This window comes from Psittacula echo, assembly GCF_963264785.1.
Source record: "Psittacula echo genome assembly, chromosome: 12".
In the NCBI taxonomy this organism is placed as follows: Eukaryota; Metazoa; Chordata; class Aves; order Psittaciformes; family Psittacidae; genus Psittacula; species Psittacula echo.
Window position 1 is genome coordinate 9,488,096 of NC_137747.1, and position 26,636 is coordinate 9,514,731.

Consider the following 26,636-nt stretch of genomic DNA (forward strand, 5'->3'; position numbering starts at 1 on the left):
ACTTTCCTGGTTAATTAAGTTCTGTAACATACACAAATTTAAAATGTGACTTAACAAAATTCCAACAACATATGTTGTGTTGCTTATATCTCTGCAAACATGTGACAGAGTTTATTTGGTACTTCCCCACAGGCTGCCTGCTCTGCTCTTTTCCTCCAGGAATCCTCCTAACACTTACAAATCTGAGCTTCTTGTGCTGGGGATCCCCCTGCCCCCATAACATTGAATAAATGTTCCTGTGTACAAACACAAGATGATGAATTGGGTTGTGCATGGAAATTCTGGGAAGCCCTGGGGAAATGCTAATGTTAAAGCTTGTAACTCTGCTCTTCCATCTGTAGGTTGGCAGGTCACAAGGTGAAGGAGTTTTCCTATTCTTAAACCTGAAGGATATCATTGACTGAAGGTGAGAAGGACTCTGTCTTCTCTTTGGGGAATATCCAACAGGCATTTTGTTCTTTTGCTCTTATTTCCTCCTTTCCTCCTGCTCTGTTCTGTGCCTGTCTTGTGCAATTCCCCAGGGCAACACCTAAGTGTGTTAAAGGTGGATTTCCCCAAATGGGCAGACACTTTATCTGGGATCTGACTTCTTACACTGTGTACATATTCATATATAAACCTCTGATCTTGGGTACAGTTAACACTAGGCAGCAGTATCAGCAGCTGGGGTACGTTAGACATTTCTCTGCTTTGTAGGTTAGAATCTTGACTTGGGAGTCTATGTTCTGGTGATGTCTGTAAGTGCAAACCACTGTTACTGTGCCAGAAATGGATTTCCTTGCCTTCACACTCAGCTGCTCCTTCCCTCTTCTCCCAGTACATCCCACTGAAGGCCTGGTGATTCAGAGGTGGATTCAGTCACTTTTCTCACACAGGGTTTACTCTGAAGAGCAGAGATGATGGCTGCATCCCACCTGTCTGTGTGTGCCATGAAGGAGGGTAAGAAAAGGACCTTGTCACTCCCAGCTCCTGCACACACCTTCAGGATTTGGCTGTGCTGTCACTATCACCTTTTGTTCTCTCCAGTCTTTTTTTCATTGGAAAACTGGTGTCAAAAGAGTACTGGAAATGTCAGTTTGACAGATCAGTTAGGACCAAAGCTGAAATATCACTCCTTTTATTGTTAGTGGTTGAATTTTGGCAGCCTTTCTTCTTCCTCAGCCTCACAGACTGTGAGAACAGAGTGATTCATGGAAGAGAGTGATTTGATTTCCTACATGTCCCCCTTGCTGCTGTCCTGAGCTTGATAGCTTTCATTTGATTAACACGTCTTCCCAAAAGGAATCCCACCTCAAATTGATGGCTTAGGAGACAGGAAAATCCATCACTTCTGTCTGTGAAAGTTCAGCAGAGTTCATGCTTGCTCCGAGTGATTAAAAGCTATCAGGAGTGGAGTACAGCAGGCTGCCTTGGGTGAAGGGGTGCTGAGGTTTGGAGACACAGTGACATGAAGAGCTTCATGCCAGCCAGGAGGTATTGTACTAGCTCAGAACAGTCACTCTTTCATTTTCTACGTACCCCACCCTTGATTGCCTCTGATTTTTATTATTGCCTGCAGTTTTTAGTGAGATACCCTCATGTGGTGCTTGATTTAAGCTCAGATGGCTGAAGCCTGTGATTAGACAGGGAAGATAATTAACTGGCACTGGGGCAGAAGGACTATTTAGAGTGAGAATTAGGTAATTGCTTGTTCAGTGTCTGTCTTTGATCCTTATCTTTACTTCATTCAGATTCCATCTTTCAAATCATAGACTCCCAGACTGGTTTGGGTTGGAAGGGACCTTAAAGCTCATCCAGTTCCAAGCCCCTGCCACGAGCAGGGACACCTTCTGCTAGAACAGATTGCTCCAAGGCCCATCCAACCTGGCCTTGAACATTGCCAGGGATGAAATGTGGCAGGGCAGAAGCCTGTACCCAGTTGTGCTCCTGGGGAGTGGGGGTACACACTGCCTGCTGAGGCTCTGCTGTGGCCAAGAATGAGCTGAACTCCTCCTGGCAGCCACTTAACTGGTGCCCCGTCTCCTGATGGCTATAAATGTGATTTCATTGATAGCAGCTTTAGGGAAGAGTCTTAATGTTTGCTTTGCAGCTCTCTGTGCATCTGTAAGGTTGATCTTTTTTACTTTAAACCTAACAACTTTCTGGTTAGTGCTCTTCTCAAATGCATCTCAGCTTAGCCCTTCACTTCCAAGTGCTCAGCAGTACAGCAGGGTTGACTCTGCTGCACACAACTGTCACTGTTGATCCTCAGGAGGTGGCAGCTGAGGGAAAGAGAGGGAGGAAGAAAAACAATTAAATGGGATGTCAGATTCCTCGTGAGTCTGAGATGGGGTCAATGGTAATGGAGGGTGGTGTTGAGCTTCCTGTTTTATGGGCTGCTCACTTCCATAAATCTCTTGTCTGTGGGGAAAGGAGGGTCTTTGCAGTACCGTGATAGAAGAAATGTTGATTTGCTGCTGGGGAAAGTCTGATGGGGACCCGGGGACCCTTTTCTTCCTCTAGCTGTTCAGTAGTCAGGCCTGAAGGGTTTAACTGCACTGGGGGCTGGTGGCTTCTACCTTCTGGTCTCTGCCTTTTTACTAAGACTTCTTGCTGGGCTCTGGAACTGTAGGGTGGTGAGTGGAAAATAATTGCCAGGACTAAATGTGTGGTCATCTGTTGGGAATGGCTTTTTATAATGCAAACAGCATTTAGGTGCCTCAGGGCTGAAAGGAAAAATATATATCATTAAAAAGTTCAGCTGAGATTCTCAGAATCGCCGGCTACACACACACAGCCCAAGTGTTGCAACAGCAGGATCCCGAGAGTGCAACTGCCTTGTCATTACAGGAGCTGAGAGCAACAGAAACAGCAAATGGTATTCCAGAAATGACAAGCAGATCGGAGGATTATTCTTTCAGCTTTAATTGTGTGAGTGCAAAGCAGTTCTGCAGGTGGGGAAATTTCCCTCGGATGTGATTGATGTTGACAGTGCTCTCCTGTGAAATGTCTTCCCTGATTTGTTTCTTTTTAACCCTCCCCTCTAACAGGACATGGCAGCAGGTACCTGTTACAGCCCCGTGTCCTGGCAGCTTCAGCCCACTATTTAACATGGTGCCCCTGGGGACAGCTTGATTTCAATAGAGCAAACAAATGCAGCTCAGCTGTGGGCCTATAGCTCTAATGTGCACAATCTGCTCTGTTCATAGCCCCAGACCAGATTGCCCCTCAGGCAGCCTGCACGTAAAGAGCTGGAGTAACTTCAGTGGCTCAGGAGGCAGAATGCAGGTCCTGTATGTGGGCACAATGCTGGGTAGTGCTGCTGGGCTCCTGCAGGAGAGCGTTTGAACACTGTGTTGTGCTGGGAAGCTGTTCCCAGGAGACATCCACATTCTACTGCTAAAAAAAGGGCTAGTGCTCCTTCTGTGAATACTCCTCAGCATTTACTGCTTCAGCTAGACTTGGGGTTTCACTTGTCTGTCTGTCTGGAAGCTAGAAGGACTTTTTTTCTCTAGTACCATCAAGAACAGGAATAGAAACTTTGCAATAAGCTCAGAATGTTCTTTGGCTCTGTGCATGGGAAAGAGATTTAGGGTTGGATTTCCTATTGCTTCACACTTACTCCTGCCTGCTAGCAGGGTGACGGTTCTGTGCACAGGCGTTTCTCTTACATGAACTATTGACTGTTTCTCCCTAATTTACTGTTGTGTCTCCTCAGCTTATTTCTGGAGGTAAATGCTTCACTTTCCCTCACTACCAGCAGCCAGGAAAGACTCTGAACTCAGGGACATCTCAAAGACACTCTCCATACCTTGGACAGGGAGAGCAGGCAGGCAGAGATGTTTATTGCCTTCTTAGGGGTTTTATTAAGATGTTTGGAATGGATGGCCTGGTTCCAACTCTGTCTTGGCAACTGATCATAATACTCTATAGTGATTAAATGATGAATTTCCAGAAGTAGAGCAAAGCAAGCATGCAGCCACTGCAGAGTGGGGAAATGAAGCAGCGTGGGGCTGCAAAGGGAGTGGAGTCCGTGTCAGAGCTGGGCTTTGCACAAGAGCTCTCTTTCAGAGGCCCTCCTGCATTGTGCCTCCCACACTTGCTGCTTCTGGAGCACTCTGTTCCAAGCAGCTTGTCTTGCAGCATCTTGTGATTGACTTCACAACGTGCTAACCCCGGATATTAATAGCAGGGAGATGTCTGCTGCTTTCAGCTGTTCAGCTTTGTCTCCGATTGCTGGGAGTTCACTCCTGTGTGCAGACAGGTAGTTGTCATTGCTGAGGTACTTCAGTACCTGTGCTTGATGTTGCAGCCTAATGGGTAAGGAAAAGCACATTGGAGGCTTTGACCTGATACAGGACAACAGTGAAGGGGGAGGCCTGGGTACTCTGATGAACCAGAACATCACCACAGAGACACATTTAGTTGTGTGTCCATCCCGTGCTGGCAGGATGCCCTGCTCACATCCTGCACATCAGCAAGAGAAGAACAAGAAGAGGCTGTGAGCTCTTATGGGATTAAGAAACCCAAAGGAGCAAAAGCTCTCCAAAAGTGTGTGAGCAACCAAACTGCAGCAGCACTGTTGGAAACATGTAAATGTAGCAGGAACAGTTTTGTTCCTTGTGCTGCTTTTCAAGTGTTAAGTCACAGCAGTATCCTTCATGCACCAGCAAAAAACCCTCTGCAGTCATTGGTGGCCTTTTACTGGGCACTTCCCTGAAGTTTGTGTGTAGTTCACTCTTGGGAAATAGTACCTGGATTATGAAGTAATACTTCCAAGAGGCTGATGTGTATTGTAACTCTAATTTGCAGTACACAGCTCAGTGTGCCTACAGTTATCTCTAGGTGTAGTTTCTAACTAACAAAACACAACTGCAGCTTCACCTGAAAGCAGTTCTCTTGCTTCTACAGGAAGGAAGAGTAAGGTGGTGGGTAACTCCTGTTAATGTTTTCACTGCAGGCTGCTACAATGAACAACTGCACAGCAGCAAGTGTAACACTGATCCTGAGCTTGGGATGGGGGACATCACCATGGATGAAGTTCACTCTCTCTTCCTCACATCAGGCAGCAGCAGTTCCCGCTTCTCTCTGGACACTGACAGCTCAGCACTAGACTCTGGCCTTCTTCCTTCCGAAGCTGCAAAAGGCTTGGATGAGGTATGTGGTAATAGCTGACCCAGGACCCAAGCCTTGCTGGCTTCCCAACTGTCCAGCCCCACTTGCAGAGCTCAGTTCTGTAGCAGAAAAGAAAATAAAGGGGCTAAACACATTCTGCATGGCAAACCAAAGTGTTTAGGGAAGGCAGGCACCTGATCCTCCCACTGCTACTACTATGGAAACATGTCAGAGCAGAGAACCTGTTGCCATGATACTGTAAAAATAACCTGGTGTCAGCCACTGCGGAGATGCTGAGTGGCTGCTCTACATGGGCTGTGTGTGAGTGGCTGCAGCACAGGGACCTGGCGCTGTGCATGCAGGGACGTGGCTCTCTGAAAGCTTCAGGTAAATAAGTCCATGTGATTTTTAATCTGTGTACGTGAAACTTAAAGCTGAAGTGAGCAGCCTCCGTTTGTGCAGATGTGCGGTTAGGGTGTGTGGGGTTAGCTGCAGAGTTCTAAAGCAGATCAAGCAATGGTAACTGGGGTTTAGAGTTAAAGAAATCTCATTTCAGATTTAAGGAGTTGGAAACAGGGTGGGTTTTGGAACTCTGTAAATTGGAGCATGTGTGGAATGGATGAGGCTGCCTGGTGAAGGTGCCTCTGAGCTCCAAGGTGGAAGGTGCTCAGGGAGCCAGGAAAGATGCTGGTGCTTGGTTTAAAGCCCTGGACACATGTACAAAGGGGAAGTGAGCACAGGGTCAGGCCCAGCTCTGTGCTGCACCAGTGAGGTTTGGCAGAATGGGTGAGCTCCCTTGAGAGCTGCAGAGAGCAGGACAATGGCTGTTTGAAGCCTTTAAATTCTATCCAGAAACACCTTTACAGCAGTTCAAAAACTTCAGGGCTTGGCCTTGCCCAGACCCTTTCCTGTAGACAGCAAAAAATCAACCCCTCTGTAGCCTGTTACAAACTGTAAAACCTTTGAAGAAACTATTACTGGTTGAATCAATTTTCCTCTTACTACAAGGCTGGCTCAGGACTGGTCCTGCTCAGCTCTCTTCAGGCTGCTTTTTTTTTTTTTTTAAATATACATGTTTTATCCCCCATTTCTTTGGTCTTTTGCCTTCCAACTGAACAGCAGAACACGTTTTCCCAGTGAGACTAAAAGGATGCTGCCTCCTCCCACTCCATCTTCAGAGATTCCTGACGTGTTTCAGATGTACAGCTTGGCTTTGTTTTAGTAGCATGGGCATACACAACTCCTCCTCTGTGCTGCAGGCGTGCTGTGGATTCCCAATTCCTCCTACTCCTGTTCCCAACATGACAATGAGCCAGCTCTGAAGCCCAACTCCAGAAGCACTCGCATAAAAACCCAACAAGAAGCACACACACAGTCAGGAATGTCTCACTGCTCTGACTTTAATAATCCCACTTCCACCCCAGCCATGGGCGACTGCCCAGAGCTGTGTCCCAGCCCATGCCTGGGAGTCGGAAGGAGCAGGAAAGTGTTTGTGATCCAAGGAAGCTGCAGCCTTGTAGGTGAGAAGCCAACCAGTCCCCAACTCTGGCTACAGGGACCTCACCTGAGGCGGGCTCCAGGCACATGGATCTCCTCCAGCAAACCCCACAGGATGTTGTGGTGTGAGCTGCAGAGGTGCCAGCCTGAGTACACACAGTGACAATGGCAAGGCCACTTCAGCCCTCCAGGATGCGGTTGATCAGCTTCATTTCCTCGGCACTCATGGGGTTCAGGTTAAACCCCTTCAGCTCAGGTTTACCTGAGAAGAACACATGGAAAAATCAGGACTTTGCAACACAACCAGTGCAGCAATCCCTGCTGGGCTCCTGAGGGGCTGCAGGGAAGGCAGGGGCAGCCCTGGGAGCTGATGTGGGATTATCCTGGTCAGTGGCTCCGCACCAGTGCTGCTGGAGCAGGGAAAGAATTGCAAAGTAAGTGGGAAAGTGGCTGCAGGAGCACACAGAGATCAGGAGTTTCTGTACCTTCCTGATATGTGGCAGCTGATGCTGAGAATGTTCCAGAACATGAGTGTTACCTTGGGCTTCATAGAGGCGGTTCACCTTCACACGCAGCTCTTTCCGGAGGTTGTTTATCTCCTCATCCAGATGTTCCTGGTCTGAGACAATCACAGAGTGGTTTGTGTTGGAAGGGACCTTAAAGCTAACCCAGTCCCAACCCCTGCCACAGGCAGAGACACCTTCCACTAGAGAAGCTTGCTCCAAGCCCCTGTGTCCAACCTGGCCTTGAACACTGCCAGGGATGGGGCAGCCACAGCTTCACTGGGCACCCTGTGCCAGCGCCTCAGCACCCTCACGGGGAAGAGCTTCTGCCTAAGAGCTCATCTCAATCTCCCCTGTGGCAGGTTAAAGCCATTCCCCCTTGTCAAAAGCCCCTCTCCAGGGGGAGAAGTGGGATGGGGGTGAGGAGGGCTCTGGGCTGGAGGCTGAGCCTTTGGCAGCGCCCCCAGCACAGGAGTGGGCTCTTTCCCACCTGCCTGGGGGTGCTGGGGGCTGACCCCTGCCTTTGTGCCCAAATGTGTGAGCCAGGAGAACCGGGCGACAGCCAGGACCTGCCCGGGTGTGCTGGGGGGGGTTCGGGAGCATAGAGTGAGGCTGCGCCCCCCGTTAGCCGTTACCGTACCCTTTCGCAGCATGTCCCGGGTCTGCGCCGCGGGGAGCTCGATGAACATGCTCCCGAAGCAGACCATGGCCTTGCCTGCGGGAGAGGGACGGGAAACGCTTTGGTCAGCGCGGCCGCTTCCGGGCCGGGGCTCAGGGCGCACCGGGGAGCGCGACCTCACCATCGGGCTCCGGGCTCTTGTGCAGCGCCCGCAGGGCCTCGCGGTTCCGGTTCCGCTTCACGTCCAGATCCACTATCTGTAACGGGAGAGATGCAGCTGCGGCCACTGGCGGCGGGGGAGCCCCCACCGGGCCGGGCCGTACCTGCTGCCGCGCCGCCAGCACGTCCTCGGCCAGCTCCTCCACCTCGGCCAGGTACCGCAGCACGAACGCCGGGTCCCGCGCCATAGCCGGCGCCGGGGCCGGCTCCGGTCCGTGTCCGTTACCGGTCGGATCCGGGTATGGGCCGTGTCCGTTGCCGCCCGGTTCCGCGCCGCAGCAGCAGCCGCACCGGCGGGTTCCGCGGAGGAAGGGTCCGGGTCGCAGCGCGCCCCCTGGCGGTCACCCCCGGAACGCTCCGCGGCCCCGAGCGAGGGTTTGGAAACCCGTGGGACAACGGGAACGCCGGGACACGGCAGCAGCGCCACGGCACAGGGAGGGAGCGGGGCCCAGCCCCACAGCCCTCCGCGGGCCCCCACGGGTGCGAGTGATTCAGTATAGGCAGAAGCTCTTCCCTGTGAGGGTGCTGAGGCTCTGGCACAGGGTGCCCAGAGAAGCTGTGGCTGCCCCATCCCTGGCAGTGCTCAAGGCCAGGTTGGACACAGGGGCTTGGAGCAAGCTGCTCCAGTGGAAGGTGTCCCTGCCCGTGGCAGGGGTTGGAGCTGGATGAGCTTTAAGGTCCCTTCCAACACAACCCATTCCATGATTTATACCATGTCAGAACCCATCCCCACCAGCGCTGCACTTCTGGCTCTTCCTCGCCTCTTCCCAGCATGGTGCCGGTGCAGGGCAGCTGGGCTTTTAGAGCACGGGGTGGCCTTTCTGTCCCCTTCTTGTCCCCAGGAGGCAATAAACAGCGCTAAAAGCACAGGGCGATGAGCTCAGATTTCCTTTGGTGCAGCTGAGCGGCTGCTCCAGAGCTCTCTGGTGAGGGCTGCATCCCCAGGGAGGGAGATGGCTGCGGCCCTGGCTGCATCAGGCTTCTGTCCTGACAGACCCTGCCCGCGGGAAGGGGGAAACACCTCACCTCGGAACGGCCTCTGTTCCCTTCCTCCCAGCCCCTGAGCAGCAGGAGATGGAGAAATGCGGGGTCAGTAGCCCCAGCCCCATGGCAGGGTCTGCCGAGCCGGGACCCATGTCCTGAAGCAGCTCCATCCGGGAATGCTGTTGTGAGACAGCCCTGGAGAACTGCTTCAGAGCCCTGAGGCCAGGGTGGAGGGCACTGCACAGCGCCAGTCCCACCAGCTCCCCTCTGCGCCAGGGATACTGCTCAGCAGGAGGGTGCTGGTGCGCAGAACGATCTCTTGGGTTTCCAAAAGCAGCCCTGTCCCTGATGCTGCCACTCACTCAGCATCGCGGGGTGATGGTGACGGTGAGGCTGTTTGTTCCACGTTGATGGTGGAGGAACATCCAGTCTTAGAGAGGGGCTTTTGTAGGAGGGAGCCCCAGTGAGGCCAAGCATGGGCTGGGGGAGAGGAGAAATACCAGCAGTGGTGGGGACACAACAGGGCCTGTTGGCTCCTGCCCTCCATGGGACTCAGCTTGGTGAGGAGCTCCCCAACGGCACGTGGTGACCCCAGTCCTGCCAAACACCACACAGGGACCACAGGGGATGAGGAAGGAGGGAGCAAGGCAGCATCTGGCCAGTGGTCACCTCACTTGTGTGGGCAAATAATCTCTTAAAGGAGATTACCAGGCGGGAAGATTACCTCCCTAATCCCGTCAGGTTGTTTGTTGCAGTTAACTGGGGAGATCTCCTCGGCTGCATGCACAGAGACCAGGCACTCCCAGGGCAGCGGTGGCAGTGAGCGGCTGGCCTGAGATGGAGGCATTCATGCTCTGGTTGGAGCTTTTCCTGACGTGAGACAGTGGGATTGGGGCTGGCACCAACACTGGAAAATGCTCCTTTTTCAGTGGGGGTGTCTGGCTGGAGATCTGCAGTCTGGATCTGTCCCGTGTCCCAGGGCTGGCTCCCATGGCATCCCAGTAGGATGGGGGCACCGGGGCAGCTGCAGGGTGGAATGCAGGACATGGGGTGCAAGATGCAGGACATGTATCTGCTTTTCTCCTGCAGCCTCGCACCACAGCATCCACCATGGAATGATTTCCTTCAGCTTTCTGCAGGCGCAAAGGCAGCATCTGATCCTTGTTGCTTTGGAGGAATGGGAGGAGAAAGGCCTGATGATTCTCACGCTGAGTGCTGGGACCCACCTGGACCTGGAGCTGTATTTCCCTCCTGGGGACACAGACCAGTGGCATAAAGCTCTGTGGGCAGGGAAAGCCAAACTGCCCATCCTGCTGCAGACACACAGACACGGGTGGGGTTTGGCTCCAGAGCTGGAGGTGGTGCTTGGGAAGTGTGTCCTGTCTGGGTGGTGGCAGTCCCCTTCGGTGGGCTGGAGACCTCCTGCCACCATGTCCACCAGCAGCTCTTGTTATGCACAGAGAGACTGGGAGGAGGGAGGACTTTCAAAGTCAATGTGGGAGGGATGGGATGGGGACAGGGATTGGGATGGGATGAGGATCGAGATAGGGATGCGTTGGGGTTAGGACAGGGACTGGAATGGAATGGTGACAGCGATGGGGATGGAGATGGGAATGGGATGGGGACAAGGATTGGGTTGTAATGGTGACAAGGATGGGGATGGGATGGGGACAGGGATGAGAAGTGGACAGTGATGGGGATGGGCTGCCACCTGCCCCCTCCAATTGCACAGAGGGCAGGGGAAGCCTGCGTCCCAGGTCAGCACAGACATGGGGGAAGCAGCAGCAGATTCAGCTGCAGCAGGAGGGATCCCAAAGCACCTGGGAAACATTCCCTGGGCAGGGAGCAGCAGCTGGTGCTGAGCTCTGCAGCCTCTCCCCAGCCAAGCTCTGAGCCAGCCGCAAACCATCCCAGATCTCTCCTCCTGGAGCCAGGACAGGCCTTCTGCTTGGCAGCTGGACTCAGGCCAGGGACCAGAGGTCTGTGAGGGCCAGATGCACCTTGATGTGCCCTGCTGGGGACCAGCAGTCAGGGACCAGCCATCCACCCGCTGCTGAGGGCTGCTCTGCTTCGCTCTGTACTTTGCTGTGGAAAGAGCAGGCTTGATTTCAGCCTGTTCCTTTTTCTTCCTTGCAGCACTTTTATGTATGCAGCTAGAACCCATCCCTGCCTGCTGGCAGCTGCACAGGAAGCTTCGGGGCTGTTTATGGGGTTTTTTTCTCTCTCATTTTACCATGTGGCTGCTGGGGCCTGTTGTTCAGACAGATCAGACTTCAAACCACTGTCCCTGTGTTGCCAGGCTGTGGATCTTTAACGCTGTTTCAGAGGGGGCATTTCAGGATCACTGAAGGAAGGTGGGTCCATCCCTCCCTGGTTTCCAGGTCCCCTCTCCTTGGTGCTGTGCCCACTATTGCAGAGGCACCAGTTCTGCTCTGTTGCCCAACCAGGACAGAGACTGGGATTGACTTGGCACTGAGGAGCTCTGGCCGGCAGTGCCCATCCTCCAAAGGGGCCCAGGCTCCTGAAAGACTCCATTACTCAGGCTCTGGGATGTTGGGAGCCTCCCCTCCCCCAGGCAGGCATTTCTCGAGGGGATCTGTCAGGAGCAGCTCAAGGTTAGGTATTTAAGTCACATTACCCATGCTAATACATGCAGCACAGAGAGAGCCTCACCGAGGGCCCGACTGCTCCCTTGTGCCAACTAACACCTTCCCCCTGTGCTCCCTCAGCTTTGTGAACCAGGATCCAGGCTTATCCCAGGTTTAGAAGTTGGCTATTTCCTGGGATATAACATGCCCCCCTCACTGCGTGCTGCCGGGTGCTCACTGTGCGCCAGGCTTTGGCCACGCATGAGGCTCCTCCACAGGCACACAGCTTTGGGGGCTGAAATGTAGTAAGTCAGAGCCTGTCCGTGGAGGTGATACGCTGCAAAGGAGCCAAAAGCTCTTCCCCTCCCAGCACTGCTGGAATGCCAGCCCAGAGCTGCTTCACGTGTCCCACAGGGGTACCAACCCCTCGTGCTGCCCACTGGGCATCCCAGTTGTGATGGGCAACAAAGAAGGAGAGGTGGTGGGGCAAAGCCAAGGAGCAGGGCAGCGTTTGAGCTCATGGACACCCAAACCCCAGGTCCATTGGGTGACCTTGGCACTTCACCGGCTTGTGCAGCGCCTCTGGGGGCTTCCCTAAGGCTGGGCTGTTCCTGCAGAGCAGGACTCAGGTCCAGTGCAGCAGCTTCCTGCGGGGGTCCCTCGGGCAGGAGCCCGGGGTCCTGCTGCGCTGCCCCTGCCCCGAGGACCGGAGGCACCCGCTGCAGCCCCGGGGGGCTCTCACCGCCCTGGAGGGGGTCTCACCTGAGCTGCCCAGGGAGCCCCGGTCCTTGATGAGCCGGGCGGGGGGCGGCGGGGCGGAGCGGCCGCTGCCCCAGGGGGGTCCTGTCGGCACCGGGCGGGGAGCCCCGGGAGATCGCGACCGGTTGCCCTTCCCGGCGGGGCGGCGCCCACCGGCACCGAGCGCTCCCCCGGGACCTGGCGGCGGCGGCGGGGCGGGGCCTGCCGGGGCCGATCTCGACGGGGCCGCGGGGCGAGGCCGGCGGGGCGGGCGCTGCCGGGGCGGGCTCGTCGGCGCCGTCCTCCCTCCGGAAGTCTCTCCCGCTCCCTCCTTTCTCCTCCTCTCCCCCGACAACATGGCCGCGAAGTCGGACGGCGGCGACGGCCCGGCCGTGCTGCTGGAGAGCCCGGGGGGGGGCGACGGCGGGCGGCGGGAGGGGAGCGCGGCCCCCCCGGCGCGGCGGTACCGGCTGCGGGACGGGTGCTGGGTGCTCTGCGCCCTCCTAGTCTGCTTCGCGGACGGTGCCTCGGACCTGTGGCTGGCGGCCCATTACTACGTGCGGGGTCAGCGGTGGTGGTTCGGGCTGACGCTGCTCTTCGTGCTGCTGCCCTCGCTCGTGGTGCAGCTCCTCAGCTTCAGGTGGTTCGTCTACGACTTCGCCGCCGGCAGCACCAAGGACAGCGCCGGCAGCACCAAGGACAGCGCCCGCGGCCCCCGCGGCTGCTGCCGCCTCTGCGTCTGGGTGCTGCAGGGCCTCATCCACCTCCTGCAGCTGGGGCAGGTCTGGAGGTACGGGGGTGCAGGGGTGTGGGGGTGCAGGGTGGGGATCGGGGTGCTGCAGGGCCTCATTCACCTCCTGCAGCTGGGGCAGGTCTGGGATTGTGGAGCCGGGCTGGGCTGGAGGGAGTGGTGGGGTGCAGCAGGGAGGACTGAGTAGGGGTTGGCAGGGGTTGGGAGGGAGAGGGTGTAGATGGCGAAGTGCAGCCCGTGCATCTGGGGTGTGCTCGGGGATCGACCCCTCTGCATGCACGGCAGGATGGGTGCTGGGGAGAGCCCCAGGACAGCCCCAGCAGAGCCCTGCTGTGGGTGCGGGTGGGCAGAAGCTGTGGGTGCAGGTGAAGAGGTGCTGGTTGTGCAGGGCCTGGGGAAGGCAGCTCTGGGCAGAGTGGAGCAGGCACCAGGAGGCCCTTTGCCTGCATCCCTGCAGCCCCTCCAAATCGAGTTGGGGGTTTGCTGGCACCTTCCTGCCTTGTGCCATGTAGCCCTGCTCCTCCCCAGTCCCTGCTGAGCTCCATCCTTGGGTGCTGGGGAAGAGCTGTGGCTCTGGCATCGAGCTGCTTCCCAGGGTTGGTGCTGGGAGGGGAGTGGAGACAATGGCAAATTCCGGGAACAATGCACGGAGCAGGCAGTGCTCAGCTCGGGTTTCCATGCTGTTTCCCCTCCTGGGCTTCTGTCGTACCAAGGATCCTCCACTTTCCATTGTTGCCTGCATGCATTGCTTCATCCACTGCTTTTCCCGGGATGCTCTGGGATGTCCAACTTTGCTTCACAGTGCAGCAAGCACCGTGCTGGAGGGGGCTCCTTCCCCTTCCCTCACCAACAGCTGCTGCCCATCCACGTGGCAGCCCTCGGGGTATGTGGGGGGCAGGATGGGTGCAAACCCTGCCATGGTGTGCAGGAGGAGCTGGTGAGGGAGGGGACAGGAGCCTGCCTGCAGCGGCCTTGTCCCTGGCACCCTGCAGGCAATGAACCCATCCTGGCTGGTGCTGGGGCTGGGCTGTGGCTGGCTCTTTGCTCCCAGTAGTGTCAGCCACGCTCTCCTGATCTGCTGCACCACGGAGCCTCTTAAGCCAATTAAAGCGGTAACTCAGCACTGACCCTCCAGGACATGTTGGTCTCAAGCTGCAGCTGAGGCTCTTTCTAAGCCCGGGATTTGGGATTAGCTCGGGTGAGCAGTTAAATGCAGTTTGCTAAACCCATTAGTGAGGCTGGATGCGGTGCAGGTGGATGTGGCAGTTAAGGAAGTGTTGACTGAACGCTGCATGTGAAGGGAAGGCTCTGCCCTGGCCAAACACCTCTCCCCTTCCCCATTTCCCTGCCTCCTCCCTGCCTCAGCAGGTCTCACCCCCACCAAATCCCCTGCGTGTGCCTCCCACCGGCAGCGTGCCGGGGTTCCTGCCACCTCCATGGGCTGGCAGCTGGTGGGGCTCTGTGCATCCCCTTGCACTGGGGGACAGCCCTGCCTGTGCCCACTGTGCCCCTGTCTCCACTTTAGCCCAGGGTCACGCCTGGTTTGGCTGCCTGGGGTCACCAGGACCAGACCTGGGGTGCTCTCTGCACCTGCGGGTACTCCCCAAGGACCTCCCATCAGTTCCCCCATCCTCTGCTGGCTTGGGAACCCGGTGCCACCCCTCGGTCCTGGTGCCAGCCCCATGGGGCACCCTGGGCTCCCCGGGTGGGCTCATGAAGGGGGGCAGATCTGGGACACACAGGTCCCCCCCAGCCCCCCTGCTCTGCTGCTGGGTCAGTCACTCCCTGGGGTCTCCACTTTTTAGGGCTGGACCGAGCCTGTCCCTGAGCACCCTGGTGCCCCAGGCACATTGGGGTGCAGGGATGGTGGCATCTAGGGCTTTCCTTGGCCTGTGCAGCTCTCCCTGATGACCTGACTTGGTGGGATGTGTGGGGATTAAAATGGCTGCAACAGGAAAGCAATTTCCTTGTTTCAATAAAAGATTAAGGGCTGATATCCCAAATTGCCTTCTAGGAAAATCATGTTCTGTGAACCCAGGGGTCCCACATCCTGCTCCATCTGAGGATGATGAGTAGTGGATTTGGTGATAACCAGAGCTCCTTACACTTCTGTTTGTCCAAATGCTTTTGAATTGGGGTCAGCAGCTGGGAGCTGGTGGCAAATGGGGACATTGGTGACAACCCCCTCCGTGGTGGGGCTCTGGCAAATCCAGCACCCATCAGCACCCAGCACCTTCCCACTGCAGGGGTTTCGCTGCGTTCCTCTGTGCCCCACTGAGCAGGGAGCAATCAGCGCTGCGAGCACCACGCTCAGCTTCTGCCTCATCATCAGCTCTTTGAAAGTGAAATGAGTCCCCCCCGTGATTGATTCTGTGTTTCCCACCATGTGCAGGGCTGAGGAGTGCCCGCCTGCGCTGTCAGTGCGGGGATGTTTCTCTGGGCTGAAACCCCACGGGGTGATCAAATGCATCACAAACAGGAACCAGCGTTTCATTCTGATGTGTGGATGGGAGATGAAACCTCGGGTTAATGAGATCTGTGGAGCTGATGGGCAGATAGGGGAGAGCGGGGCCCTTGCTGGAGGCTGGGGGAGGCTGCAGGTCACTTGTTGAGCAGTGGAGGGGCCGGGGACGTTGTGGTTGTGGGGTCTGCATGCAGCAGACAGCGGGATCACAGCTGATGAGCCCAGTTAGTGAGTCTGATTGCAGGGAGAGGGTGAGGTCACTGGTGCCTGGGCCCATTCATGAGTGGGTGCCCTGGGACCAGCGGTGATGCCCCACAGCATCCCAGGCTCTGTGCTGCTTCTCCCACTGTGTTTTCCCTAAGCTGTGCCCCCCATCCTGCTCTGTCCCCTGGTTCCCCCTGCCAATGAAGGGGGGTCTGTCCCTGGGGGGCTGGTGAGGAGGGGGCCGGGGGGGGCTGGCAGTGATGCCACGGTTCAAACCTGTGCCAGGAGCTGAGCAGCTGCAGCCTCCCCCTCTGAGCAGCGAGGGACAGGCAGCAGCAAAGCCTAAAATCAGCTGCTCTCCCCGAGGTGGAGGTTATTTTGTCACCAGTGCAGGGAGGGCCTGGGGCTGGGCTGGCTCCTGCTGCCACCGGCACCCGCTGCAACCGGGGCAGAGCTGCTGAAACCGTGCTATTTGACGACAGCAACATCCTGCCTGGCCACCGGCTCTTGGGGGAGGTTTTGAGGGGGAGCTGTAGGGGATGGAGCAGATGGTGTTGGGGCTGCTGACACCCAGCAGGACCATCAAGGAGGACCATGGGAGCCCCATGGGACCAGGATGCTCCCCCTGCCCTCCCATGGCTGCAGTGGGGTGCTCCCAGCTGATGACCCCCACTGTGGTCTTGGGGCTGTCCCTGCAGCGGGAGCAGGGCTGGCTCCTGCTCCTTCCGCTGACGGATGAGCTGAAAGTGCTGGGATCAGGGTTTCTCCAGCACTCCGAGATAATGGATTTGGCTGGCAGCGCTTCTGGAGCTGATGGAGAGGCTGTCGCTCTGTGTGAGTGTTTTATGGGGCTGGGAGAAGCTTTATGGCCTGATATCCTCCTGCTTCAGCTTCCTGCCTTCCCGTGGTGCCGGCAGGGCTGCGGGGATGTCCTGCCCCTCCGGCCATGCCCCTCTGGCAGTGCCCGGATCCGTGCCCATGCCACGGGGAGGGGTCCCCGGTGGCGGTGACTCATCCGGTGCGTGTCGGTGCCACACACACCTCCAATGACCCCGGCCCAAGACCAGATGGCCACGGCCAGTGTATGCCTGCACCGGCGGCAGTGCCAAGAGCCGAGGCAGCGCCAGCACCAGCGCCCCGTGCTTCCCGCCGGCAGCGCCGCACGACCAGCTGGTGCCTCCGCGCTGGCCGGGGCAGGGGACACGGGGGGGATCTGTGCCATGGGACCAAAATATCCCCTTTGGGAAGCAGCCGGAGGCGGTGCTGGGCTGGGGCACCCCGAGTCCATGGGTGGCTGGAGAGTGGGGCCGGGATCCCTGACCGGGGGGGGAAGCCAGACCTTGCATGGGAGAGACTGCGCAACGGCAGCACCCAGAGGTGGTGGCCGGGTGAGCCCCGGGTGCTGAGCTGGCTTTGTGCAAGCTGCTCCTTCTTGGCACCTCGGGGTGGGACAGCAACATGTGTTCAGCTCTAGGCCCCCAGCACAAGAGGGATGTGGACCTGCTCGAGCGGGTCGGGTCCAAAGAAGGCCATGGGGCTGCTGCAAGGGCTGGAGCAGCTCTGCTCTGCAGCCAGGCTGAGAGAGCTGGGCTGGTTCAGCCTGGAGAAGAGAAGACTCCTTAAGGGGAGACCTTAGAGCAGCTCCAGTGCCTAAAGGGGCTACAGGAAACCTGGAGAGGGGCTTTGGACAAGGGCCTGTAGGGACAGGCCAAGGGGAATGGCTTTAACCTGCCAGAGGGGAGATTGAGATGAGAATTAGGAACTGGAAGAGATTTCAAGGTCCCTTCTAACCCAAACCATCCTATGCAAGGGTTATGCCCTGCATGCTTGGTGTATGGGGCTTTCTGTGGCCCCAGATCATGTGGGAAGTGCTGCTGGGTAGGGTTGGCGGCGGTTACAGGGCATGGCTGGCATGGGCAGGGGCTGAGCTCAGCTGCCTGGGCGCTGGGGGCTCATCTCACCTGCCTCCCCCGCAGGTACCTCCGCACGCTGTACCTGGGGCTGCAGAGCCGGTGGCAGGCTGAGCACCGTCGCCGTCACTTCTACTGGCGCATGATGTTTGAGAGCGCGGACATCAGCATGCTGCGGCTGCTCGAGACCTTCCTGAAGAGCGCGCCCCAGCTCGTGCTGCAGCTCAGCATCATGGTGCAGCAGAACAGCATCGAGCCCCTGCAGGGTAAGGGGCACAGTGCCCGTGGCAGGGGATGGGATGGCTGGAGAGGGGACCCGGGGCTGCTGCAGGCTCTCACTGCCCCTTCCCTGCACAGGGTTCTCAGCCTCGGCCTCGCTGGTCTCCCTGGCGTGGATGATCGCCTCCTACCAGAAGGTGCTGCGGGACTCGCGGGAGGACAAGATGCCCATGTCCTACAAGGGGGCTGTGGTCCAGATCCTGTGGCACCTCTTCACCATCGCCGCCCGCGCCATCGCCTTTGCCCTCTTCGCCTCCGTGTTCCAGCTCTACTTTGGCATCTTCATCGTCACCCACTGGTGCATCATGACCTTCTGGATCATCCAGGGTGAGACGGACTTCTGCATGTCCAAGTGGGAGGAGATCATCTACAACATGGTGGTGGGCATCATCTACATCTTCTGCTGGTTCAACGTCAAGGAGGGCCGGAGCCGCTACCGAATGTGCATCTACTACATCATCACGCTGTCGGAGAACGCCGCCCTCACCATCCTCTGGTTCCTCTACTACGACCGCGAGACCACCTCCGACTTCGACGCCTTAATCCTCGTCTGCGTGGTCAGCTCCAGCTTCGCTCTCGGCATCTTCTTCATGTTCATCTACTACTGCCTCTTGCACCCCAACGGCCCCATCTTCAGCTCCAGTGGCGGGGGCTGCATTTTCCGGCAGCAGCCGGCCCCGGTGCCGGTGTCCCCTGTGGAAGCCGTCACCAGCCCCCCCCGCTCGCTGCCGCGGACTACAGGGGGGGAGCGGGACGGGGCGCCGGGGGAGCGGGACAGTTGCGTGCCCGTCTTCCAGGTGAGACCCTGCGCGCCGCCGGCGCCGGCCGCCCGCGCCCCGCGGACAGAGGGGCCCGTCATCCGCATTGACCTGCCCAGGAAGAAGTACCCGGCCTGGGACGCCCACTTCATCGACCGGCGCCTGCGGAAAACCATCCTGGCGCTGGAGTACGCGTCGCCCAGCACCCCGCGCCTGCAGTACCGCACCCCCGGCGCCCCCCAGGAGGTGCTGGAGTACGAGACCACGGTGTAGGGCGGGGGGCGCGGGGCCGCGGCGGGGTCCTCCGGTGCCGTCCCGACCACCCTGCGGCTCCGCAGCCGTTTGCCTTTCTGTTGGGTTTGCGGGCGCTGCCGAGCGCTCCGCGGGAAGGGGCCGGGGAGGTCTCTTGGTGCTATCCCCGCCCCGGGCCGCTCTCCCGCAGCCGAGACCCCTGTTCCACCCCATGGCTCCCCCCCGGGGCTCGTCCTTGCCAAATACCTCACCGGTGCCTGAGCCCGAGGCGGGGGGTGCTGCGGCCCCGTGGTGCTCAGCCGTTTCCATGGTGCAGGATGGGGGCCGGGGGCACTCCGGGCTGGGGGCCGGCAGCTGTGAGGGGCTTGGGGCACGGTGGGGCGCAGTGTGACCCGGGCGGTCAGCATGTGGGGCACGGGCGCCTGTGTCACAGCAGCGCCATGGGGCTGGAGTGTGGCTGAACCGGGGTGTGTGTGGGGCTCATCACCCGCATGGAGCTGGGGTAGGGGACAGCCAGGGTCCGGTCAGCCCCTCCATGTCACCTTCTTGCCCCAGGGGAGCCCCTTTATCTCCACTCTTGGTGCCCCTGGTTCAGGGTTGAGCCATGTCCCCAGCCCCGCGGGTCCTGGCTGTGCTGTGGGGTACAGATCCTGTCCTGGGGTCCTCTCATGGGACCCTGCTCCCCCTGGCCCACATTATCCCTCCTGTCCCCATGGGAACCACTTCATCTCATCGGGTTTGTTTTCACCTCAGTGGTGACATTTTGTGTGACATTTTCTACCTCCACTGCAGCCAGGGGGCAGGGTCTGGCGCCACTGAGGGGGGCACATGGGGCCACCGGCATTCCAGGGGCTCCTCAAAGTGGGATTCACCCCCAGATGTTCTCCCCTCCCGGGTTCGGCATCTCTATCCACCCAGGAGTGTTTCCATTCAACCCGCCATCAGCATCAACCCCCTCCAGCTCCCCAGTATGAACCTGAGCGAGAATCCTGCCTGCCCCTGCCTGCTCCAGGCTTGGGGCTGCCCCGGTCTCCGGGTTTGAATGTGTCCCTGGTCCAGATCCATTGGTGTGCACCCATCCAAAGGACTGAATGTACTCCATGTCCCCGGGGCAGGCACGTCCCAAGGGGGTGCATGTGTGTGTGTGTGTACATGTGTGTGTGCATGTGTGTGTACATGTGTGTGTGTACATGTGTGTGTGTGTACATGTGTGTGTGTGTACGTGTGTGTGTGTGTGCATGTGTGTGCAGGGGCTGGCAGGGTTTTGCAGAGCTACGATGCTGCCGGACCCCCATAGCCCTTTGCCCCCTGCTCCCATGGCCCCTGTGCCTTCCCCGTGTCCCCTGTGCCCTCTGCCACAGCCACGTAGGGTCCCAGCCACCGGCTGCCCCGTGCCACGGTGCCAAGCCCTGCCACGGGATGAGATGAGGAGCGGCACAAGGGGCCAGCCGTGGGGAGGGCTGGATTGTGGGATCTGCACTTGGGAACGGCTCTAGCTGCCACCCACCGTGCTGGGGCCCGGCTCCCGAGGGGCAGCGTGCTCCCCATCCTCGTGACACGGCGGGAGCGCGGTGTCGGTGTCATCACGTTGTTTTTCTTTCCCATTTCTCTGTAGCTGGAAGGCCGGGGGAGGGGGGGTGGCAGCGGGCAGGGCCGGCGCTGGGGACACTGGTGCTAACTGGTGCTAACTGGAAGCCTCGGAATCCCTTTCGGAGGAGGGGCCAGCACTTGGCTGGGGCCGGGCTCCCCGTGAGCTGCACCCCTCCTTCACCACTGGTATCAGACAGACCCCGCGGTGGGTACTGACGGTGCCAGGGGCAGCGCCGGGTGTGCGGCAGCTTTAGGGGGGTCTCATTTCCTCAGGGAAGGTCGGGAGCAGCGGCCGGGGGAGCCGGGCAGGGGTCGGGGCTTGTCCCTGCGGTCCCTGTGCATGGGGACCGGGTGCCAGCATGGGGAGGCTCCTGTGAGCTCCCCCTGCCCCAGCCCCTCTCCCTGTACCCCCAAGAGCAGAGAGAAGCCACCGGTCGGGTCAATCTGAACCCCTCCCATGCCCTGGGGTTTGCGCGGGGACCCTGGGCACAGAGGGACACTTTTCTATGCACTCAAGCCACGGTACCCTCAGCCCTGGGCTGCTCCAGGCAGGGGTCTCAGCAGCAACGAGCCCCAGGGCTCAGCCACCCCCTCAGCCTGTGCCGCAGGGGAAGCCAACCCCAGCGCCCCGGTGCCAGCGGCAGCATCGGGACCACGGCGAGGGGGCACCACCTGGGGCCGAGCTGGGTGCTACGGGATGGGGCAGCTCGGGGGGTGCTTGAGCTCCCGCTGGGGATGAGGGTCCTGGTCCCTAGGGGTGTCCCTGGGGCCATCTCGGCTTCAGGGAGCAGGGAGAGGTTTGGGATGGGGCCCTTGGTCAGGGTTTGTCCCCGGTCAGGGTCGTTGGATCCCGGTGGGGGCTGCCGGGGAGTGTCGGCCACGTCCCTGTCCCCCCCCATGCCGGGACCCGGCAGCCGCTGTCACGTACTGTAAATACTGTGTGCCACCTTCTCTGGGAGCCGGCGCGGGCAGGGTCGAGGGGAGGCCGGGTCTGGACCGAGACTTTTTTGTACACCACAAACTTTTTGTATATTTTTAATTTTGCTGCAACATGAGAAATTAAATTCATTTCAATAACCCTTGCCTGCGGGCCCGCTCCTTGCCACAGCCCCGGCCCAGTGCCCTGCTGCGGGGCAGAACGCTGTGTCCCGGGGTGCTCGGGGATGCTGGGCATGGAGCAGGATGGCTGCGGTGCTGCTGTGTGCACAGTGTTGGTGCCTGCAGCCGGCAGCGAAGGGGTGCACGGGCAGGATGCTGGGCAGGAAGCTGCTGGATGTGGCTGCTGCGGGACCAACAATCTCCTCCCTGCCGGAGCCCCTGGGTAGCCCCCAGACCCACAGTGGGCTCGGAACCCATGGGTGCCCATGGGGATGGGGAGCTGGGTGCAGTTGAGCAGGATCCTGCTGGTGCCGTTCCCTGTGTCATGGTCCCATGGGCAGGCGAGAAAGGGGCAGTGAGGGCCAGGAGCTGCCAGCTCTGCCATGAAGATGAGGCTGATGTGGGGCCATGGGGCAGCAGAACCAGGCGAAGCCCAGGGGGGAGACCTGCAGCAGTGAGGGGCAGGGGCTGCTCTGCAGCTGGGTCCCACCAGCACCCCCAGCCCCAAACCCAGCCCTGACACCTGCTCTGGTCCCATCCAGCTCACTTTAGTCCCTGCTGCTGACCAAATCCCAGCCCACTCCCAGCACAAATCCCATCCCTGGTCCTGGTCCCAGTCCCTGTTCCAGCCCAGCACCAGCCCAAGCCCCTTCTCCAGTCTCATCCCAGCCTACTTCAGCCCCAGTTTCTGCCCAAGTGCCAGCATAGTCCCAATCCTGGTCCAAGTCCTGGTCCTAATCCCAAATGCAGCCACAGTCCCAGTCCTATTCCCACTTCTAATCCCAGTCCCAGCCCAGCCCAGCCCAGTCCCAGCACCCCCCAGGAGGGGCAGGAACTCACATCCCGGCCATCCTGGTGGAGTTTCCGACACAGGAAAGCGCAGCGGCGCCGAGCGGGGCGGCCGTGCCGAGAGGCAGCGCCGCGGCCGCCATGGACTGCGAGGCCAAGAAGGGGAAGAAGGTGCTGGGGCTGGGGGTGGTGTCTGGGAGGGCTGCAGGAGGGTGGTAGCGGGCGAGACACATGAGACAAAAGGGCCTTGCAGCCCTTTCTATAGGGTGGTGGGGACAGGTGGGGTCTGCACTGGCTGCTTCCCACCCACCCAAATGGAGGTCAGGGAGCAGAGGGGTGCCCGGGCACCCTGGGGTGCCGGGGTTGGTTGGGTGTTGGTGTGTCCCTGCACCCCTTCTCCCTCCAGGGCTTCGTATCGCCCATCAAGCGGCTGGTGTTCCCCAAGGCAGCCCGGCGGCACGCGCCCCGCAGCAGCGTCTACCGGCGGCCGCTGCACTCGGTGCCCCTCTACCCCCCCGATTACCTGATCGACCCCCAGATCCTGCTGCACGACTACGTGGAGAAGGAGGTGAAGGTAAAGGGGGTGGGGGTGTCCCCAGGGATGTCCGGGTCCACACCATGCTGAAAGGGACCACCCATTGTGGCCAGGAGGGTCTTGGTGCCCTTCCTGCCCAGACAAACACTCCGGTGAGGGTATGGTGGGATGGGACCCCCCTTGCAGGGGACCCCCAAGCTGCCCTGGGTTTTGTGTCCCAGTTTTTAGGCCACCTGACATGGGTGACAGCCTCCCTGAACCCCTCCAGCCGGGATGAGGTGCTGCAGCTGCTGGACACAGCCAGGGTAAGAGCAGTCCCACTGGGCTGCCCCAGTGCTGCCCAGAGGGTGGGTGCCGGGTGCCCCATGCCGCAGGGTGCCCCATGCCCATGGCACACACTCTGCCCACAGCAGCTGAAGGAGCTGCCGCTGCAGACGACGCCAGAACAGGACAGCATCCTCAGCCTCTCTGCCCGCTGCCTCCTGCTCACATGGCGCGACAACGAGGAGCTGATCCTGCGCATCCCCACACATGAGATCGCCGCTGCGTCCTACCTGCGGGATGATGCCCTGCACCTCCTCATCCTCAAAACCGGTGCGGGCATCTGGCCAGGGCCACTGGTGCGGCACAGCTGGCCCCAAGCATCCGGTGTGCCCAGGGCATGAGGGGCTGGAGCTTTGGGTGTGATGGGAAGGTGCTGGGTCCAGTTGGGGCATAAAAACCCCACCTTGCCCCGCTGAGTTGGTGGGGGCTGAGCTCCAGTGTGCACATAGAGCAGTCTTCTAATCTTTGTCCTTAATCCTCCAATTCACTGGGGCTCCCCCGTCCCCATTCCATCACACCCATCCCAAGGGGAAATGGCTTTAACCTGAAAAAGGGTTAGATTTAGATTAGATATCAGGAAGAAGCTCTTCCCTGTGAGGGTGCTGAGGCGCTGGCACAGGGTGCCCAGAGAAGCTGTGGCTGCCCCATCCCTGGCAGTGTTCAAGGCCAGGTTGGACACAGGGGCTTGGAGCAAGCTGCTCCAGTGGAAGGTGTCCCTGCCCGTGGTAGGGGTTGGAACTGGGGGAGCTTTAAGGTCCCTTCCAACCCAAACCACTCTGGGGTTCTACAATGCCTCTGCACCGCCCCTGCCTGGGGCAGCCAGGGCAGGGTCTGGGCTCGGGGCAGGGTGGGCAGCGCAGCCCCTGCCCTGACGCCTGCCCTCTCCCCGCTGCCCCAGGCCTGGGAGTGGACCCGGTTCCCGCCGGAGCGCACCCGGAGGCGGCCCCCCCCGGGTTACCGGAGTCCTTCCCCGCCGAGAAGCGTGCGGGGGGCTCGTGGCCGGAGGGCGGGCGGCTGGGCGGTGCCATGGAGCGGCGGCACACCATCTGCAGCCTGGACTGGCGGGCGGCGCGGGGCGGGCAGGACGGGCGCCAGGGCGGCAGCCTCGAGCGGCGCCGCGGCGGCAGCTGGGAGCGGCGGCAGCGCGGGCGGCCCTCGGGCAGCTGGGAGCGGCGGCAGCCCTGCGGCGGTAGCTGGGAGCGGCGGAGACCCGGCACCGCCGGAGGGAGCTGGGAGCGTGGCACCGGCTTTGGCAGCTGGGAGCGGAGGCACACGGGCAGCAACCCCCTGGAGCCGCAGGAGCCCTGTCCTGACGCCTACTCCAACCTCATCATCCTCGCTGTGCCCAACAGGGTGAGATGCGCCGGCACATGCCCGCCCAATGGCACATGGCATTCACCTGTGGGCACCCAGTGACACGTGGGCACCCAATGGTACATAGGCACCCAATGGCACTTGGGCACCCAATGGCACATGAGCACCCAATGGTACGTGGGCACCCAATGGCATGTGTTCTCCCTGTCCCTCCCACTGCAGGATGCTGCCGAGGAGTCCTGCGCACTCATATGCCAGGTCTTCCAGATCATCTACGGGGACCAGAGCATTGAGTGCGTGGACCGTGCTGGGTACCACTACACCTCCACCCCAACACGGCCCTGGCTCTCCAGCCGCAGTGAGTGGTGTGGGGCAGGCATGGGGACACCAAGCGGGTTGCATGGGGTTGTGTGCAGGGGCAGAGGCTTGGCCCCACTCTGAGACCCTCATTTCTCCCTCCCCAGGCGAGAGCTGCCGCACAGATGGGACGTATGCCTATGATGCCGACTTCAGCTGCTGCAGCTCCTTGTGAGTCTGGCTCCCAAGGGGTGCCCCGGCCCTGGGTGGGTGCCCTGCACTGGGGTGGGTGCCCTGCACTGGGGTGAGTGTCTGCAGAGATGCCCCGATGGTGGGTGCTGTGCAGTGAGATGGGATCAGACAGGCAGATGAGAGGTGCTGGGACCCGCTCACCCCCATCCTCCCACAGCAACAGCTCCCACGAGACCTTCGAGGCGTATTACAGCGGTGCATCCTCGCCCTCCTTCCACCAGTCCCACCACAGCCTGGCCACTGCCTGCAGTGGCAGCGACCAGAGCGGCGTGGGGCTGGAGCAGCTGCAGGACTACATGGTGACGGTGAGGGGACAGGGACGGGAGAAGGGCCCTGCTCAGTGCCAGCAGGTCTGAGCCCCTGTGCCCAGCAGCCAACAGGGAGCAGGGGCTCTGTGCTGCTGGTGCCCCCATCGCTGACCTGTCCCTGTGTCACTGCAGCTGCGCAACAAGCTGTCACCACAGGAGATCCAGCAGTTCGCCCTCCTGCTGCGGGAATACCGCCTGGGCACGCCGGTGCAGGAATACTGCGCTGAGCTGCTGCGCCTCTATGGGGACCGCAGGAAATTCCTCCTCCTGGGTGAGTGTCTGCGCTCCCTGTGTCAGTGTGTCGGCCTGCGGAGGGGGTGCGTGTGCTGGGTGTGCTCTGGGGGGTGTTGGGATGGGACGGGATGAGCCAGCAGTAGGGATGGTTGGCATTGCACCCCAGCACTGCCCGCCCGGGCAGGGCTACTCCAGCACTCACAGTGGCCATGGCAGGAATGAGACCCTTCATCCCCGACCAAGACATTGGGTACTTCGAGACATTCCTGGAGAGCATCGGCATCCGGGAGGGCGGGATCCTCACCGACAGCTTTGGCCGCATCAAGCGCAGCATGAGCAACACCTCAGCCTCAGCCGTTCGCAGCTACGACAGCTGGTCTCTGCGCTCTGAGTCCGAGTCCTTCAACCGCATGATCACGGACATCACCCACGACATCGAGGCGCTAGCGCGGGATGAGGAGGACGAGGAGGACGAGGAAGAGGACAACTACCTGTGAGGAGGTGCCCTCCCTGCTGCCAATGACGTGCTGCACCTCCAAGGTGCCCAGCTCTGCCCCAGTGCCTGGGAGGGAGGACATTGTCCCCCTCTTTGTCACCATGGAAGGGGACAGGGGCTCTGCACTGCCCTGGCAGCTCTCGACGGGGCTGATGGCATCGCAGGTACCCCATGATGATGGGGGAGCCCCCAGCCAGCAGCGCCATGTGCTGTAGTCACTGCAGATTGCAATTAAATGCCAGAGTTGGGAGTGGAGCAGGTTCTTTGCTGGGGAAAGGACATGCAGGGCACATGGGATGCTATGGCTGGGGGTGAGCAGGTGGGGGGCTGCTGCAGCCCTGCCAGGCACCGTGTGGCTGCTGGGCTGGGGCACGCTGCTCACTCCAGTGCCACATGCAGGCTGGTCACAGTTAGGGTTCCCAGGGGACAGTCCTGGCAGCGCGGGACCCCCGGGGCAACACGAGGAACAGCGAAGGTGGGATGGGATGGGAGGGGACTGGGGCTGCCTGCCTGAGCAGGGGCTGCTGAGGGCTGCCCCC

The 26,636-nt window shown here is 59.7% G+C and overlaps 3 protein-coding genes across 3 annotated transcripts; 2 read left to right on the top strand and 1 right to left on the bottom strand.

Moving 5' to 3' along the window:
- Positions 1–6,476: 6,476 nt before the first annotated feature.
- On the bottom strand, positions 6,477–8,226 carry PDRG1 (p53 and DNA damage regulated 1). The gene is made up of 5 exons (XM_080627932.1): positions 8,037–8,226; positions 7,895–7,970; positions 7,735–7,809; positions 7,130–7,210; positions 6,477–6,853 (listed from the first exon to the last, which is right to left on the bottom strand). The coding sequence occupies exons 1-5, from the start codon at positions 8,118–8,120 to the stop codon at positions 6,771–6,773; spliced, it is 399 nt and encodes a 132-aa protein (XP_080484058.1). The 5' UTR covers positions 8,121–8,226; the 3' UTR covers positions 6,477–6,770.
- A 4,372-nt stretch (positions 8,227–12,598) lies between these two features.
- Positions 12,599–18,881, top strand: XKR7 (XK related 7; the record flags this gene model as incomplete). The annotated part of the gene is made up of 3 exons (XM_080627952.1): positions 12,599–13,032; positions 17,638–17,837; positions 17,929–18,881. 3 exons carry the CDS (start codon positions 12,599–12,601, stop codon positions 18,879–18,881), a joined length of 1,587 nt encoding a protein of 528 aa, XP_080484078.1.
- Positions 18,882–22,478: 3,597 nt separating this feature from the next.
- Positions 22,479–26,098, top strand: CCM2L (CCM2 like scaffold protein; the record flags this gene model as incomplete). Its single annotated transcript, XM_080627998.1, has 10 exons — positions 22,479–22,508; positions 22,744–22,911; positions 23,094–23,177; positions 23,283–23,466; positions 24,095–24,549; positions 24,733–24,868; positions 24,975–25,038; positions 25,217–25,364; positions 25,500–25,638; positions 25,818–26,098. The coding sequence occupies 10 exons, from the start codon at positions 22,479–22,481 to the stop codon at positions 26,096–26,098; spliced, it is 1,689 nt and encodes a 562-aa protein (XP_080484124.1).
- Between the last annotated feature and the right edge of the window lie 538 nt (positions 26,099–26,636).